This window comes from Chamaea fasciata, unplaced genomic scaffold (genome assembly GCF_029207755.1).
Source record: "Chamaea fasciata isolate MVZ Bird 193981 ecotype frontalis unplaced genomic scaffold, bChaFas1.0.hap1 SCAF_14, whole genome shotgun sequence".
Lineage (NCBI taxonomy): Eukaryota > Metazoa > Chordata > Aves > Passeriformes > Sylviidae > Chamaea > Chamaea fasciata.
This window is the reverse complement of record NW_027094099.1, coordinates 8,297,345-8,312,434: the sequence shown is the minus strand read 5'-3', so window position 1 is coordinate 8,312,434 and position 15,090 is coordinate 8,297,345. Positions and strand designations below refer to the sequence as shown.

General features: G+C 37.2%; 1 protein-coding gene across 1 annotated transcript in view; it reads right to left on the bottom strand.

Annotated features, from left to right (window-relative positions):
- Positions 1-1,923: 1,923 nt before the first annotated feature.
- Positions 1,924-15,090, bottom strand: part of ATOSA (atos homolog A) — a 47,862-nt gene continuing 34,695 nt past the window's right edge. The window contains exons 6-12 of the mRNA XM_066196044.1: positions 14,880-14,996; positions 13,868-13,941; positions 12,973-13,081; positions 12,116-12,274; positions 10,220-10,288; positions 9,172-9,371; positions 1,924-4,115 (exon numbers count right to left, since the gene is read on the bottom strand). Of these exons, the coding sequence (XP_066052141.1) occupies positions 3,962-4,115; positions 9,172-9,371; positions 10,220-10,288; positions 12,116-12,274; positions 12,973-13,081; positions 13,868-13,941; positions 14,880-14,996 (882 nt within the window). The 3' untranslated portion in view covers positions 1,924-3,961. The remainder of the gene's footprint in view (positions 4,116-9,171; positions 9,372-10,219; positions 10,289-12,115; positions 12,275-12,972; positions 13,082-13,867; positions 13,942-14,879; positions 14,997-15,090) is intronic.

The following is a 15,090-nucleotide window of genomic DNA, read 5'->3' as shown; positions in this document are numbered from 1 at the left end:
AAAATCAGGGGTAAATGGTCTGGAAGTGTGACAAACAGAGCAAAATAGAAAAAATGATCATAAAAAAGGACGAATTTCATAGATTTCAAAAGGAAGAAGAACAAAGCAGTGACAGCAGACAAGAATGCAACCTTCAGGAATTTCTTTCAAATCTCTTAGGAAATTAATGTGAGGGTAAACAGTTTGGAGGATTCAGCAGTTCCTTAATGCAGTTATTTCTTTAAGGGAACAAAATGCAGAGAAAAGATGGGAGATTAATTCAGAACCTCAGAAAAAGCCCAGGTTCTTCAGTGGCCTCAAATACAAGAAAGCAGCCTACAGTCTGTAGGCTACTTTCTAGCCTACAGAAACTAGGTCAGTTTTTAAGGATGTGTATCTAAAGCAGATCATGAAGACAGCAGGGTACCGAAATACTACTGAACAAAACTTTTAATGGCTAAAGTGTTTAATGTTTCTTTTTGTTCAATCTGGCATGATCAAGGTAAATAGTGTAACAAATGAAGTCTAGACTCTAGCTAGAACAAGAAAAGACTGGTTTACAGGTTACTTTAATTAGTTTTGGTAAATATTTTCAACTTGGATGAAAAAATATCCTTAAGAGATTAGAGAATGACAGAAGCAATCTCCAGTTAATTACTGGTGATTCATATAGAAACCTGTAAAAAATGAATGGGTTTCCAGGAGTCACTTTTCCTGAATTTGAATAGGAGTATAGGGAGGACAGAATACAAGCTATATAATTAGGCTGTCAATAATGACTTGAAAAATCATCTAAAATAAGCACTCAAAAGAAACTGAGTAGCTAGGCAGGAATTCACAGTTAAGAACAAGGGTTTCACACAATCATCTTTCCTTTAAGAAAAAGGAAATAGACCATGTGGGGAAGTGGGTGAAGGTGGCTGAAGTTCCAGATGCCTTCTGGCATTAATAAAGCTTCTGACACTTTCCCATGCAAATTAGGGAAACTTAATTAGATGAAACTTTAACGTGGCGGATGCAAGTTTGTTGGAAACAGCTATCAATTCTTCAAACAGCAATACTGTGTTCAGCATATAAATCTCGAGTAGTGAGAGAATAAAGTTCAGTAAGGAGAACTACCATTTTGGGAACAAGCAGGTAGGATGTCTCTTATGTAACAAGATGAATGCAAATTGACATCTCCTGATACTGAAAAATAGGGTATTACAACAGGATGCATAAAGAGGTCTTTAATCCATATGATTTATTAACCAATTCTTCCAGTATGATGGGCACAGATAGGCCCTGACTAGGATGCTGTGTCCAGCGTCATACACTTTAGAAGAAGGCAAAGAGCCAGAATGACTCTTTGAGGTGCAGAAAATAAAGGCTGACCAGATAGTCTGGGGTTGTCTTAGTTATCAAAAAAAAAAAAAAAAAAAAAAAAAAAAAAAAAAAAAAAGGGAGAAGGGAGATCCAAGGACTAAATTGTTTGCTTATACTGAAATGCTAAGTAGTATTTAACTCAGTGTCAGCAACATTTAGTTGGATGTTAAAATCCTTATATAACTATAACTAAATGTATGTAGTGTAACTAAATGTGATACTTTCTCGTGGTAAGTATTATTTATTATTGGAAGAGATTAGTTGTAGCAGCCATCACTGGAGGCCATTATTACCCACTCAAGCTTTTATTAAAAATAATTGTATATGGTTGAGCCTATTGAGGAGTAAAGAGAAGAAACCAGTGACCTCTCAAAAATTAGTCTAGTCTTAACCTAAGCTTAGAAGGTCATGTGGAATTTAGTTCGTAGTTTATGAGCATCCAGCATTTCTCCAGGTGTGTCCCTAATGGAAAGTGTTTACTCAGATCAAGCTGTAAATGGAGAATGACTCAGTAAAATCAAAGTTGTGCACAGATAATCCAAGGTCACTTTCATTCCAAATCCATATAGGGACTAAGTGTAGTTTGACTATTAAAGTGAATACAAATTTATTTCCTAGACATGACTTGTAGTAACCACATATTCAAAATCCATGCTTCTTTGCTATTCAAAGCAAATTAATGAAGGGAGATGACTTGAAGAAGTCTATTTAAATAAATTTATCAAGATACAAACATTGCATAATGTCAGTGCAAAATAAAAGGTTAATCTACTACAGGGGAATGCTGACTTTTCATTAAAAATGTGTCCTTTCCTCATGCTTTTTTTTTCATTGAGCATGCAAGCAAGCTGTGCACCATGACACAAATAAGTAGTTTGAGGATACATGCTGTTTGCTTATGACTCAATAGCAGCTAGACAGAAACTAGGACACCCTCTTGATATCCTAGTCCAGACCATAGTTCTGTACACAGTACGACTGCAGTTGTGTTTGATTCTTCTGCCACCAAAATAAACCTTTTCTCAGTTTCAGAGGGTGCACAAATGACTAGAAACTGCAAACAATCTCTTCCTGTAGAATTTTCCCCAATTCTCTCTAAAATGAATGCTAGGTAACCTTTGAAAACCTGGTGTAACAGAGTGGAAAACACTGCTGAAGTGGGGAAAGGACTCAGTAATATCTGAGCTTTGCCCTTTTGGAGCAGCAGTCATTTGCATGTACAAGATAGTTGATAAGTATCATCTGGAAAGTCCAGTCTCCCTTACGTTCCCTGGCAGACTTCCTGGAGATTTCATGATACACTGACTTCTCTCATCTAAGGGCAGTGCTGGATATACAAGATGCACATCCATCCTTTCTCCAGTCTTCATCAGATAAGCATGTTAAAGGGCACCTTGCATATTACTGACACTCTAAAAACCTACAGCAAAGTAAAGAAAAACACAAATCAAGGTAAGACAGTTGAGAAACTCAGAACTTCATCAAATGTCACAAAGCTTCATTTCCATGATTAAATATATAGCTCAAATATAAACAAACACTTCTAACTTTATTTCTCTCAGTTACACAGTTTAACACTTAGCATAAACTGTTCATCTGACTGTTTTGTTTTAGGAATACACATACATATCTGAAAATAGTCATATGCCCAGTGTAGCATTGCTAGTAAAACTTCCTATGGCCACCTAGTGGCCTACATGGAATTGACCTATGAAAAATATTTAGGATTACATGAAGATCCTCTCATCTAAAAATAAAACAAAAAGTACAAGTTTAATAGCTTTTGCATATATTTGAGATATAAATACTAATTTGTTTGCACAGTACATCCTTTAACACAATTCAGGAAATAAAATGGGGGAGGGTGCAAATTTTATGTGAGGAAAACTACTGACAGAAAGCAAAATTAAAATGGCCCATAAGGAAAGAAAAGAAATTGAGGGAGCAAAATGTGAATTGAATTAATGATCTGAATGCACGAGTAAGTAAATAAACAATCTGCAATGTGGTTGCAAGTGTTATTAAATCTGGATGTGACAAAAAATGGAAAATGGTACCATTAAAGAGAAAAACAGCTAAATGCTTGCATAGTATGAAATGTTATGGAAATTCATCTGTTGTCCCCATTTTCAATAACTTAAATGAATATCACTTAAAACAGCACACAGATTAAAGACATCTGTATATATTTCAGATTTCAATATTAATGCCAAAAATACATAGTATGATTTTACATAGGATTTATGCTACATTAGAACACTAAAGACAAACATCACATGAGTATTAAATGAAACATTAAATATTAAATAACTGAAAAATAAAATAAAAAGTGTAAACACTAAACTAACTTGGGAATTTGCTATTGCAACACATCCAATGAAGTGGTTTTAAACAGTACAAAAAGATTAGATTTAAGTATGTTTCCAGTCTACTTGGAATACACAAAGCTCATTCCAGAAACCTTTTAAAAACTGGTCCAGGATCACATAGAACCTTCCTTCTCTTGAGCGCTATTTTTATTCCTTTACAGACTTAACTTTATACTGTTGTCTCTACCAATCTTTGCTTGCAAGGAGTACTCAACAGTAAAATGAATACTTTAGTTTGCCATTGATTGCTAGCATCTTGGTGAAAACTGAGGATTTGTTGGAGATTCAGTGTAAGATTTGAGTTCATATGCAGCGCCGCTATCAACTTCCATGGATTTCCGAGAGAATAGGAGCCTTACATCTCTGTGGAGGTAGATCTTTCCAGATTTAGAACTCTGGAACCTGAAAAGATACAAATATCTGTATTATCTAAAACAAAAATAATCTTTAAAAATTATTAAATAAAATGCACTCTTAAACATTAAGACCAAAACACATTTGAAGAAACACAGTTAGTCGGTTAAAATGAAAAGAGAAAGAATATCCTAACACTTTAATTCTGTTTGTTTCTTTTGACATTTAAAGGTTTTGTTCCTAATCACCAATGCAGTGCACAGCTTTGAAAGTGGCATGGATTATTTGAAGTTCACACTGCCATTATGTGCATCAAAGATTAAAGTCCTCAGCAATCAGGAACTGCAAAAAATGCTCTTCAGTGAGCACTCCTGAAAATGTCCACAGATCTGCATTTCAGAACTGTATTCTATAGTTTTCATGTGGCAGAACTCTCTAATTTCCTTCCATCAGGAAAGGCAGAAGAGCCTAAGGAGCATTTCTTACAGCAACTGAACTTAATGTCACTTACCACTCTGCCACAGTGAGAGATAAATGCTATTGCTGCTGCAATAGAAACAGAAAAGCCATTGCTGTTGTCACAACAAGATGATACCATGGCAAATGCTGAGAGAGCAATGCAAGCGGTGTTATCATGTATGACAATTTGCACAGGTTTTTCATAGGCTTTTATGTATTGACCCCATTGAAGCAAAAGCAGAATCTCTAGAATAAACCCATTCATAATTTGACTGAAATTCTGAGTGGTAGGAGAAAGACAAGTACAGAAGATCCATCGAGGCTTCATCGTCTGAGGAAGGCAGTTTGCAGAAATGGATTCTGTGGCACTGCTCTGTTCAGATGAGTGATGCAGAATAGCCTGTAGTCATCCCCACAGCCAGACAAAGGAAAACTCTGTTCTCCTAGATACAGCTGCCAAGGACATTAAATGCAGCAGGGTCCTGCAGAAAGCTCCTACTGGCTCCCACAGAGATCTCATCCATCACTATTTATTTGCTCGGTGCTGTCAGTGTGAAAGCCCTTTACCTGATAGGCAAAAGGGAGAAGACACTATCTTAAGAGAAGACTGTGGAGGAGAGCACAAGGAGACAAGGGACAAAGCAAATACCACAAACAGTTAACTCAGAGTCTAGCTCATAAAACATTTTAAAAGGAAAAACTTTAGTGAAAGATCTATTGCAGCAAAAGTACGATTGAAATTAACTCCTATAGATCTAGCTATCAAAGCACCATCATAAAATAGATCCCAACTCCAATTTTACACATGGACCTTTCAAAAGAATTATTAGCATGGTCTATTTTTAAACTTCTCAGGCTTGCTCTTTTCTATGAGTGATCCTGCAAGACTCCCTTTGCTCAGTAAATAGTGGTTTCCTGCAACGTGACTTTTCTGAGCATGACATTTCACAAAGATTGAAGAAGGATAAGTGGTGAGACAGCAGCAAAGTTCAAGGGATTCTTCTCATCTCTGCATCCATTACCTATTTTTTTTTTTCTTTTAGGCAGGTCTATCCTAGTAATTGGAATTTTAAAATGTTGCTGTTTCTACATGCAAATACATTGGAATAATCGAGGCAAGCATTCCATACACCCTTGCAGGGTGGTGATGGAGTGGCCAGCATGGGACTGACTCCAGAGCTGTGGCAGCTCCAGTAGTTTTGTGTCAAGAAATTTTAAAAACCCAACACAACCAAAGTCTCTGACAGACAGTGTCCTAGGAACAGTAACAAAAGACAAATACAGGAATGCTTAAACAGGCAAATATCAGATGCTGGAAAGTCTGGCAGAGGAACTTTACTGAAGAAATGACAAATACAAGCACAAAGTCCCTATATGTATTTTATAGGCTGTCAAAATTAACAGAACAGAGTAATTCATGGAAATAGAATAATTCTGAAAAGCAGGATAATCATGAAAAGCTATAAAGAAATGAAAACATAGCAAGATGTGTTTTGTAAGTGAAAAAGACTGCACAACACAATCTATAAAATCTGTAAGTAAAAGCATTAGGACAAGTATAAAAATTTGTAGATAAGAAAAAATGCTGAGAGACCAGAAAGATCAAAAGCAGCTAGTAAATCAGTAATAGCAGGTATCATCCCCCAGTAAAGATGTACGTCACATTAGAAGAACATTTTTTAAAAAGTTTCTCAACACCTTGAAGAATCACTACTTTTAACAACCATTTTCAAGCTTACCCTCCCACTGAGCCCTCAGTAATAACCCCTGTTTAGCTGTTAAGCAACAGCAGCTATGCTCCATGCAATTCCTGGCATGTCAGTAACTAAGGCTGTTGACCAAGCTTTAAAAACTCAAAAAATGCTGAGCTGTGGGCAGGTTAGCTGTTTAATTACTTTTTACGAGGGTGCCAGAACGTGACCTAGAAACCCACAGATGGTCATCATCCCCACAACGCCAGGCAGAAACAAGGCACAAGCAGAGCTGAGCTCACTGCTCTTATCCTCAAGTAGATTTAATTACAAGACAAAAAGTCATTGCTTCACATGCCACAAAAAAAAAAAAATTATCCCCAAAGCATCTTCAGAAAACAAACTGCAGGTGCAGCTCTTGGGGGTTTTTAATAACGAATAAAGCTCTGCTGTGTGTGCAAGCTACATTTGGTATCTCAGTCCTGGAGCTGTGGGTACAAGTACAGTGGGAGGGCACATTGAACAGAACCTCAAACATACAGAACTGCACACAGAAGCTGCACACACAATAAATCTGACACTTTAAAGACTGTTGTAGAAAATCTGGCCGCCAATGTTAAGCTCTAGACCTATGCAAGCGTTTTTGCTGAATTACCACTTGAAAAGAAGCTTTCATAATGTGAGTGCTGACAACTGTGATTAAGGCCTCGCAAGCAGATGCGACCACAATGCAGCTCACTGGTGGTGACTTCATTTGTTTTTTTAAACAAAATTTCAATACGTAAGCTTAAGATGCTTGTGCTCAATGACTACTGCAACTAAAACTGAAAGGCTGTTCTAAGTCAACTTGAGTAACAAACAAAAATAAATCTGCATAGTTAAAACTTTTGAGGTTTGCATAACTTTTCAGTAAAGCAGGCTTGAGGAAACTTTGCTGCTTTTAAAAACGAAGCTTTAAAACCAACTTACATGAATTAATATACTACTAAGATTTTTTAAGCTCTCCTAATTAAAATCCATCTTTAGTAAAGAAGGCTACTAAATGGACAGCTTAGTCTTTTGTAAAATCGTAAGTGCTCAGTATAATAAACCACAAGACAGATCACCACAAGCTACTTTAATATTTCAAGGAGTTCTGCCATTCTTACATTATGAGAAAGGACCCAAAGCTTGGGTTTATCACTGAAGAAAATGCTTGTGGCATACTCTGTAGTTACTCACTTTCCAAAGTAACCAGTTAAGCATCATAATTATGATTTTGGGTTCCCCATCAGAAATGGATGCATTTCCAATTACACATCATAAACCCATGAACTGATCCCTACCAGAGGTCTGAAAGCTGAGCTAAATTGTACAGGTATTTCAAAATGAGAAGCATCAGAACTGCAACATTTCTGTCTCTCAGCAGGTATCAGAAATAAGAAGCTATTAAAAAAGACTTCTAGCTGTAACAGATGAGAGAGGAGAAAGCAGGTTTTTCTTCAAATAGGAGTAATTCTTGAGTGTGTCAACAAGAAATTTACAAACTACATTAAAGTAGAAACTGAAAGGGAGCACAAGATCACTACTCTTCATGCAAGTATGCCAGACCCAGCTGGCCACAGACTTTTACCCACCTGCCGATAAGGCCTGTCCCCTGTTCCTCTGCACAGTCAGGTCAACATAACACCTGAACAGAGCCTTCTGTTGGGGCTACACACTTTTTCAGAATTTGCCCCAAAAGAAAACTTTTAGAAGGTGATTACCTTAGACCTTGCAAGTTAGTGTGGCCTGAAAGGCTGAATTTCAATCCAGGCTAAATTTCAGAATGAAAACACTGTGCAACACCCTTATAACACTATTTTCATACTCCAGTAAACCAACACACTATTTTCATACTCCAGTAAACCAACACACCAACATACTCCAGTAAACCAACACATAAAAAACACACTTTTTTATGACTGTCAACTTTCATTTAACGGGAGAGTCTGGCTTACAATCACTGTTCTATACAAGGTTGTGTTTCAAAAGTCTGTTGGATAGAAATCAATGCCACCAAATAGGAAAAATAATATGTACCAGAAACAACTGTACAACAATAGAGAAGTGTAAGAGATTTGATTTTGTTCTGCTTGCTCACTTCAGAATGTCAGCTGCTGGTGGGTTCCCAAGTGCTGCAGTGAAAGCACTGGGTTTGTGTGTACAGGCATTTCTTACTATAAAAACACAAACAAAAACTCTGCAAACTGCAGGAGGACAGAGTATATCCATCATTCCCCTTTGTTTCCAACTGCAGTCTCCAGAACAGCCCAAGAGCAGCAGCACAGTGTCTGGTTTCAGGCAGTGCTTTGTAAATCATTTAAGGAAGATTGAGTGAATGTTTTATAAAGTGAAAGGCATAATCACCGGTATTGCATCATGAAACTGGTATTTACATTTTTGCCACTAAACACTGTATTTTTAGGAGTAGATCAGACCATTTTTCATGTTACAAGCTATTCTGGTGAAGAGGCACATGTGAAGCACACCAGGGCACCTTCTCTTCAGTGATCCTTAGTTTTGACTTTTTCCCATATTACATCCACTTTCACTGTTTCCTGTAACCTCAAAAAAACGTGCATTGATTCAGCCAGAACAATTTCTCTCTCACTAAGAAAAGATTTAAGCTTTACAATGCTATACAAAATACTTTAATGCCAAGAGAGAGCTTTATGTTATATTTTAACTTCGTTTCTCCCAAAGAAAACCCAAAATATTTATTACCTCTTCTTCCTCTGCTGTCTAACTTAACGACCAAGTTATCATTCATTTAAAAAAATTTTTTCTTTTCATTCTTTCTTATTTCTCTATACAGAAGTGCTGGCTGGGAAAGAAATTACGAGTTAAATTTTGGCAGATACTTTTTTGTGGTTTTGGCTTGGGTGTGGGGAGCTTTTTGTTTTATTTTGGGTTTTTAAATTCAAGGAGCTTACCTCAGATGTATGAGGTAGCGTAGTAGCCTTTCTTCAGTCTGGTGACTGTTTTCTTTATTGACAGATCGCTTGACTTCTCGTCTCACAGGAACAGAAAAAGTTCTTTGCCGTAGGAATGTTTGATGATTAGCTGGCATTTCTCTCAAGTCATAGATCACTACAAACATCTTCACCACAGTTTTGTTAGGGTTAAATAAGGTCTGAAAAGACAAAGAGTTTGATACAATACTCATTAGAGATGACAAATTAAAAAAAAAAAAACAAAACCAAAACCAAATCTAACCCAAACTCAATCTGTCAAAATAGTTCTCTATGCACTTTGTTTCTGTAGCATACAGAAACGTTTATGTAAAGACATTGTGAAGCCTTTCTGGTTTTCAACACTTCAGCTACCAGCAATTCCCATTTTTAAATATAATGCTAAACACAATCTAATCTGAATGAAACACTAGTATATGACTACTCTTACTTTGCTAATCAGCATCCTCGTTTTTGTTTATTTTTCCAGTCAGCTTTTTGTCTACACTGTTTTCCAGTCACAATACACTCGCAGGAAGCACAGTGGTGGGCTCTGCTTTTAAACCTGAAATTATGAATGTGTTATCTTGGACTGGGTTCTTAAAACGAAGAGTCAGTTCATTGGTTCTAAGCAATGACCGTGATTTACTTTGTGGTTGTATTACAAAAGTAAAGGTGGTGTTAAAATATTACGAAAGGTTTATACAATTATTTAATCTTAATCGCTTTAGAAGAATTTCAGGATTTGGACTGTTGCCCAATTACTTCCCAATCACTTTTTCAAAGCCACGGTGTCCCCAAGTATTCCAAATCTCCTGAAACTGATTTTAAGACTCATCAGAGCACAGAAGTGTTCAAAGATTGGGAATCTTTTTTGTCCCACACACAGATTTCTACACTGAATTACTACAGTACCTACAGAGATGCACATTTCCACTGCTAGCTTCATGCTCATCTCCAATAACCTCATCTCTGCGTGACTTTCTTGATATTAGTGGTTTCAAGGCACCCTTATGTGCTGAGTACGTACCACTTGTATTGTTCCTGAAGGCGGTACCCGATAACCCCTTTTACCAAGGGACTCTAAAGTAATTACACCCTACAAAAACAAAACACATATTGAGGTCACAGAGATAAACAAATCAGAATGTTCTAGTCATGTAATTGCATTTATCTGAAACATAATCAGTAATTTATAAAAACTAAAAATAGAGCAGGCAACGCATTTAAGATGCAGTTAAAAAATCAACAGTAGGGGCCTTACAGATACTTTGGCAGACAATTAAAAGCTGTGCAATAAGAGGTACATTCTCCTCTTGAAACAAGATTCAAGTTTCCACATCTTCTCCATGTCAGGGAGCTAGGACAAAACAGAGCTTTCTTTTTCAAAGCAGCTGGGAGGTCAGAATGAAACATTTGTCTCCTCCTTTCCATTTCTGTATCATCTACAATTGCACCAATAATACTCCAAATCTCACAGAACTCATTTTTGCTTTTCAAAGGCAACAGATGCACTTAATCTTCCATTCTAATCCAAACTTTAGGAAGGATGACATCTGCCTTTGTACCAGCTGTGATCTGCAGAGCACCCCCGAGTGCCCACAGGGCGCTGTGACGCTGCCGAGGCCACACGCCTGGACACCTTGCAAGGCACCACTGCTGCACCCACTGCACTGGACTTCAAAATCCCACACCAAACAAACAACCAAAAGAAAGACTCCAAAGCAGAGAAACTAGCTATACAGACAGAAACAATGTTTCTGATGATGGAGGCACTACACAAATGCTGTATTAATCCTGGGAGACTCAGCCATAATAGCATATTTGGAAATAGCATGTGGAAAAGCCTGAAACAATGAAACCTAGATAGGAAAATAAGCAATGCTACTTTAACCATTTGAGGAACATGAGAACCCTTTACCTCCTAGAAAAACACATGAAATAATCTAGAAAGATGAAAGCAAAAGAATAGATACCTTTTGTAGCAGCTAAGACATATACAAGTTTAAACTCAAAAGCCGTTACTAAACTCTAAGCAATTTCATTTTCTGAATACTTTCCAAAACAGAAGGTCAGAAATATGGCAACTGCTATGAATTTAAAATCTAAATATTGGGATACTCAGATGTTCATTGTTTGACTTACATGTTTAAATAAACCCTTTACCATATATTAGATAGACATACACAAACAAAAACCTCTAAAAACTGGATCTGTCACCTATGTAAAACTGAGGTTCCTTAACAGGCATTCAGAACAAATCCAGCCAATTCAATGCCAGCATACAAGACACCATTTGCTTTTTTCAGAGGAGCACTTTTAGACATACAAAACCCATGCAGTCACTGTAGAAAGGTGGAACAGAATTAGCACCCAGGGACGGAGAACACGACCATTGTGTTGCTGCAAACATCAGCAAACCATGTAGCCTGTGAGAGTGCCCAGTGTCACAACAGCCCTGACAACATCTGCTTTCAAAGAAAGGGCTGAATAACTTCCAAGTCTAAGGTCTCCATCAGCAATTGCCCCTTGGCCTGCACCTAAGGCACTCTACAGAGTGGTTAGTAGCCCAGAGCAGCTGCTTGTTGGGGCAACAAAACGTATCCTGTTAAGTCCAGCTATTGCCTCACTGCTATTTTAAGTTAGATGGATAAAAAGAGGTGTTGGGAGTTGATCACTGCAGTGTGGAGGGAGACAAATACATTCAGGATCCCAAGATGAGAACAGCTGAACGGTGGGGCAGAGAAGTAGAAGGAAAAGCACTAGTTAGGGAAAGGAAGAGGGACAGGAGAACTCTGTCATAGGCAGTTGAAAATAAGCCAGATCCCTGCAAAACTTTACTTTCTGAACCCTCTACTCACTAAGCTCTTGCTCTTCACCTCCACATATCAGAATTTATTTAAAATAAATCCAACCACACATTTACCATGTAAGGAGAGGGCGCATTGTCATCTGAAACGCTGTAGAATGACACTTCGACTGGAAGAGTCATGTGCGTGGGACAAAAGACTCCACTTGCTCCCACCTCTGCTGTGAAACCCTCCACGACACCAAGCGGGTCCAAGCGGAAATTCAGGACAGATTCCTGAAAGACAAAGCCCATACAGCTTAGGTTGGGAACTCCTCAAATAAAACAGAGCATAACTAATCAGGAAACAAGTGCAAAAGCCCACAGAGAACTTCATTGCAGCAGGATCTATGCTTGATGTTCAACATATACTATCTGGAAAAAAAAAAAAAAAATTAACCTAGATTCTGCAACCTTCCCTAACAAATTCAACTCCATATTTCACAAGACAGTACAACCCATTAATGCACTGGCTATTTATTAGTTGCTGTTATTGTTTATGCTACATGAAGTGAAGAGCTGGAGCCTACACTTCAAACACATTCTGTTTAACACGCTGATTTAATCCAGCTTTTGTGACATACTAAGTAGACTTTAAGAGTGAAAATGTAAATCCTTTTTTCTAGGTAAGTACATTATAAACATGAACAATTACAGGTTATTAAATCTCATTTATGGCAACAGAACATCTTCTAACTTGACCGTAGTGGGAAACAAAAGCTTAAACAACTCATTGTATTTGATCCTCTGCGACAGAAGATGTCTGGGGCATGAAATAAGTGCCATTACAGCTGGAAATGAAAACAAATTTTATTCAATTCAGTTAGGAACTTTTACATTCTAATAATGCTGGAATTGTTCACGGTAATGTACTTTTAAAAGCAGTACAGAAGAGTATTAAAAATACCACAAGAATTCTAGAGAATATGCAATACCTCAAAGTTTCCCAGAAGGCTCAGACTTGTTACTGGTGGAGCACTCGAACTTAGAAATGGTTTCCCATGGCTGTCTGGATCATCGTCTTTGTTTATACATTGTTGTGGGCTATTAAAAAAAGACAGAATAAATATAAAGGATAAACACATTTGCTTTTGTCTTCTGGGTATAACCAGCTCTAGAAAGAATAATTTACTTACTGTACCACAAAATGTTGTTCTAAAGAAGTAACAGTTGAACATTGCCTATTAATACTTTAGCAGAACCTTCTCTAGTTAACTGAAAAAATATTTTCACCAGCTTAACATTACAAGGGAAAAAGACAATAAAAATTTGTTCTTTAGCTCAATTAGCAGGAATCAAAATATCAGACTATTTTCTCTTGTATGTAGGCACTTTCATCTCATATTCTGAAATATATCCCATATTTCCAACATCAAACTACCATACCAAAAGCTGTTTATGTTACATGTATTAATGTATAGAAGGTCATGATTGACCTTTTTTAAAAGTCTGGTTCTCTGAACAAGTTAAGACAAAATGCTTAACATGTTCAACACTAAGAACAAAGTGCAACGCAAGAATAACATTGGTTTGAAGGAGAATTAACAATTACCAGCTTTTCTGTTGGAAAACTCAAGTGTATCTGACAGCATATCTACCCCTGCATGGGACAGAATTCATTCTGCCAGCAGCTCTCATTCCATGGTTATGTCCCAGAGCTGTGCTAACATGGAAACTCCCAGGGCAACTCAGCTGCTGAGCCTTGCATCAAAAAAAGAGTTCTTCTGAAAGCATTTTTTGTCTTTGCTAACATGCTTTGATTTTGCATATAAATATATACACATTATGCCTCCCTCAAAAATCTCAATGTTTCTGGTAAATAAAACATACCTTCTTGCAGACAGACATTTCAACAACGATGAATCCAGATCAAAGCACCCAGACTGTGTTTTCCTTTGAGGAACCTCAACAAGGAAAGAAGATGCTAATTTGAAAACTGAACTGCTACCACAGACAGTTTTGCCAAGTAAGCACATTTTGCCAAGAATTTTCATGACATTCCAAAATTATAAAAACAGAGCAGAGAATGTAATTCCTGTACTTTTCTAACTTAGTGAAGAAACTTCTAGGATTATTAATGATGAGACTCTGAATTCTGATTAACAGGAAATATTTCAATAAAGTCATTCAGGAAGTTGATGTCTCTTTGGAACAGGACAGAATATTACTAATAAACAGGCTGTAACAATTTCCATCCAATTTTCCTGAAAATATGACAGCCTTTACAGGCAATGAAGAATAAAGGACAGGATATCACTACTTCAGTAGTTTTAATAGGAACTGCCTGGTTTTTTAAAACTCCCAACAACCTACCAAGAACTGTAACACTTCCCCAGTGCCTGCCTTATCACAGCAGCTTTGTTTCACTAAGTCATTCCATGACACCTCTGGTTACTGAAGCATGTACAGTACAAACTGTTCCCAGAAACAAAGGCTTTGGAATGATGGGCAATCTGGTATTAAAAACTGACACAAAAAACCTCCTAAATGAAAAATGTTAATTTACACTTAAAACACTGATCTTCAAAAAGCTTCCTTTTGTGCTCTAAAATAGCACCAAAGCATTGTTTCCATCAATTCTTCTAATGCCAAGGTTTTGTTAACCTTGATATGATGTCAACAACTACATCTTTAATATTTTCTTTTCCACAATTATTGTTCAGCCTAATTTACATGTTAACTCTTATTTAAGCATTAATTTCTACTCACAGGAGTATTCACTGTGACACGAAGTAAACACACACACTTCACCTAGGTATTTTGTCAAATTTTATACCATGCACAGACACCAGAAGAACAAAGAGCCCCTTTCTTAGCTAAAGGAATTTCAAGAGTAACTTACGGGACTTGAAAGTAGAGGCAGTCCAGTTCTGGGATGAAAAGCCTTGGTTGAAGTCCCATCCAGGGATCGAAAATTGTGTTTCCGCCATGTGTTTGTGTGTTTTAGAGTTGGTGCTTTCTGCCAGCAAAACAAATTTACTTTGGTAAGGTTATCAGTGGGATATTTCACTGACCTATCATGGTAACGCTCACATGCTGTAAGGGAGAAGACT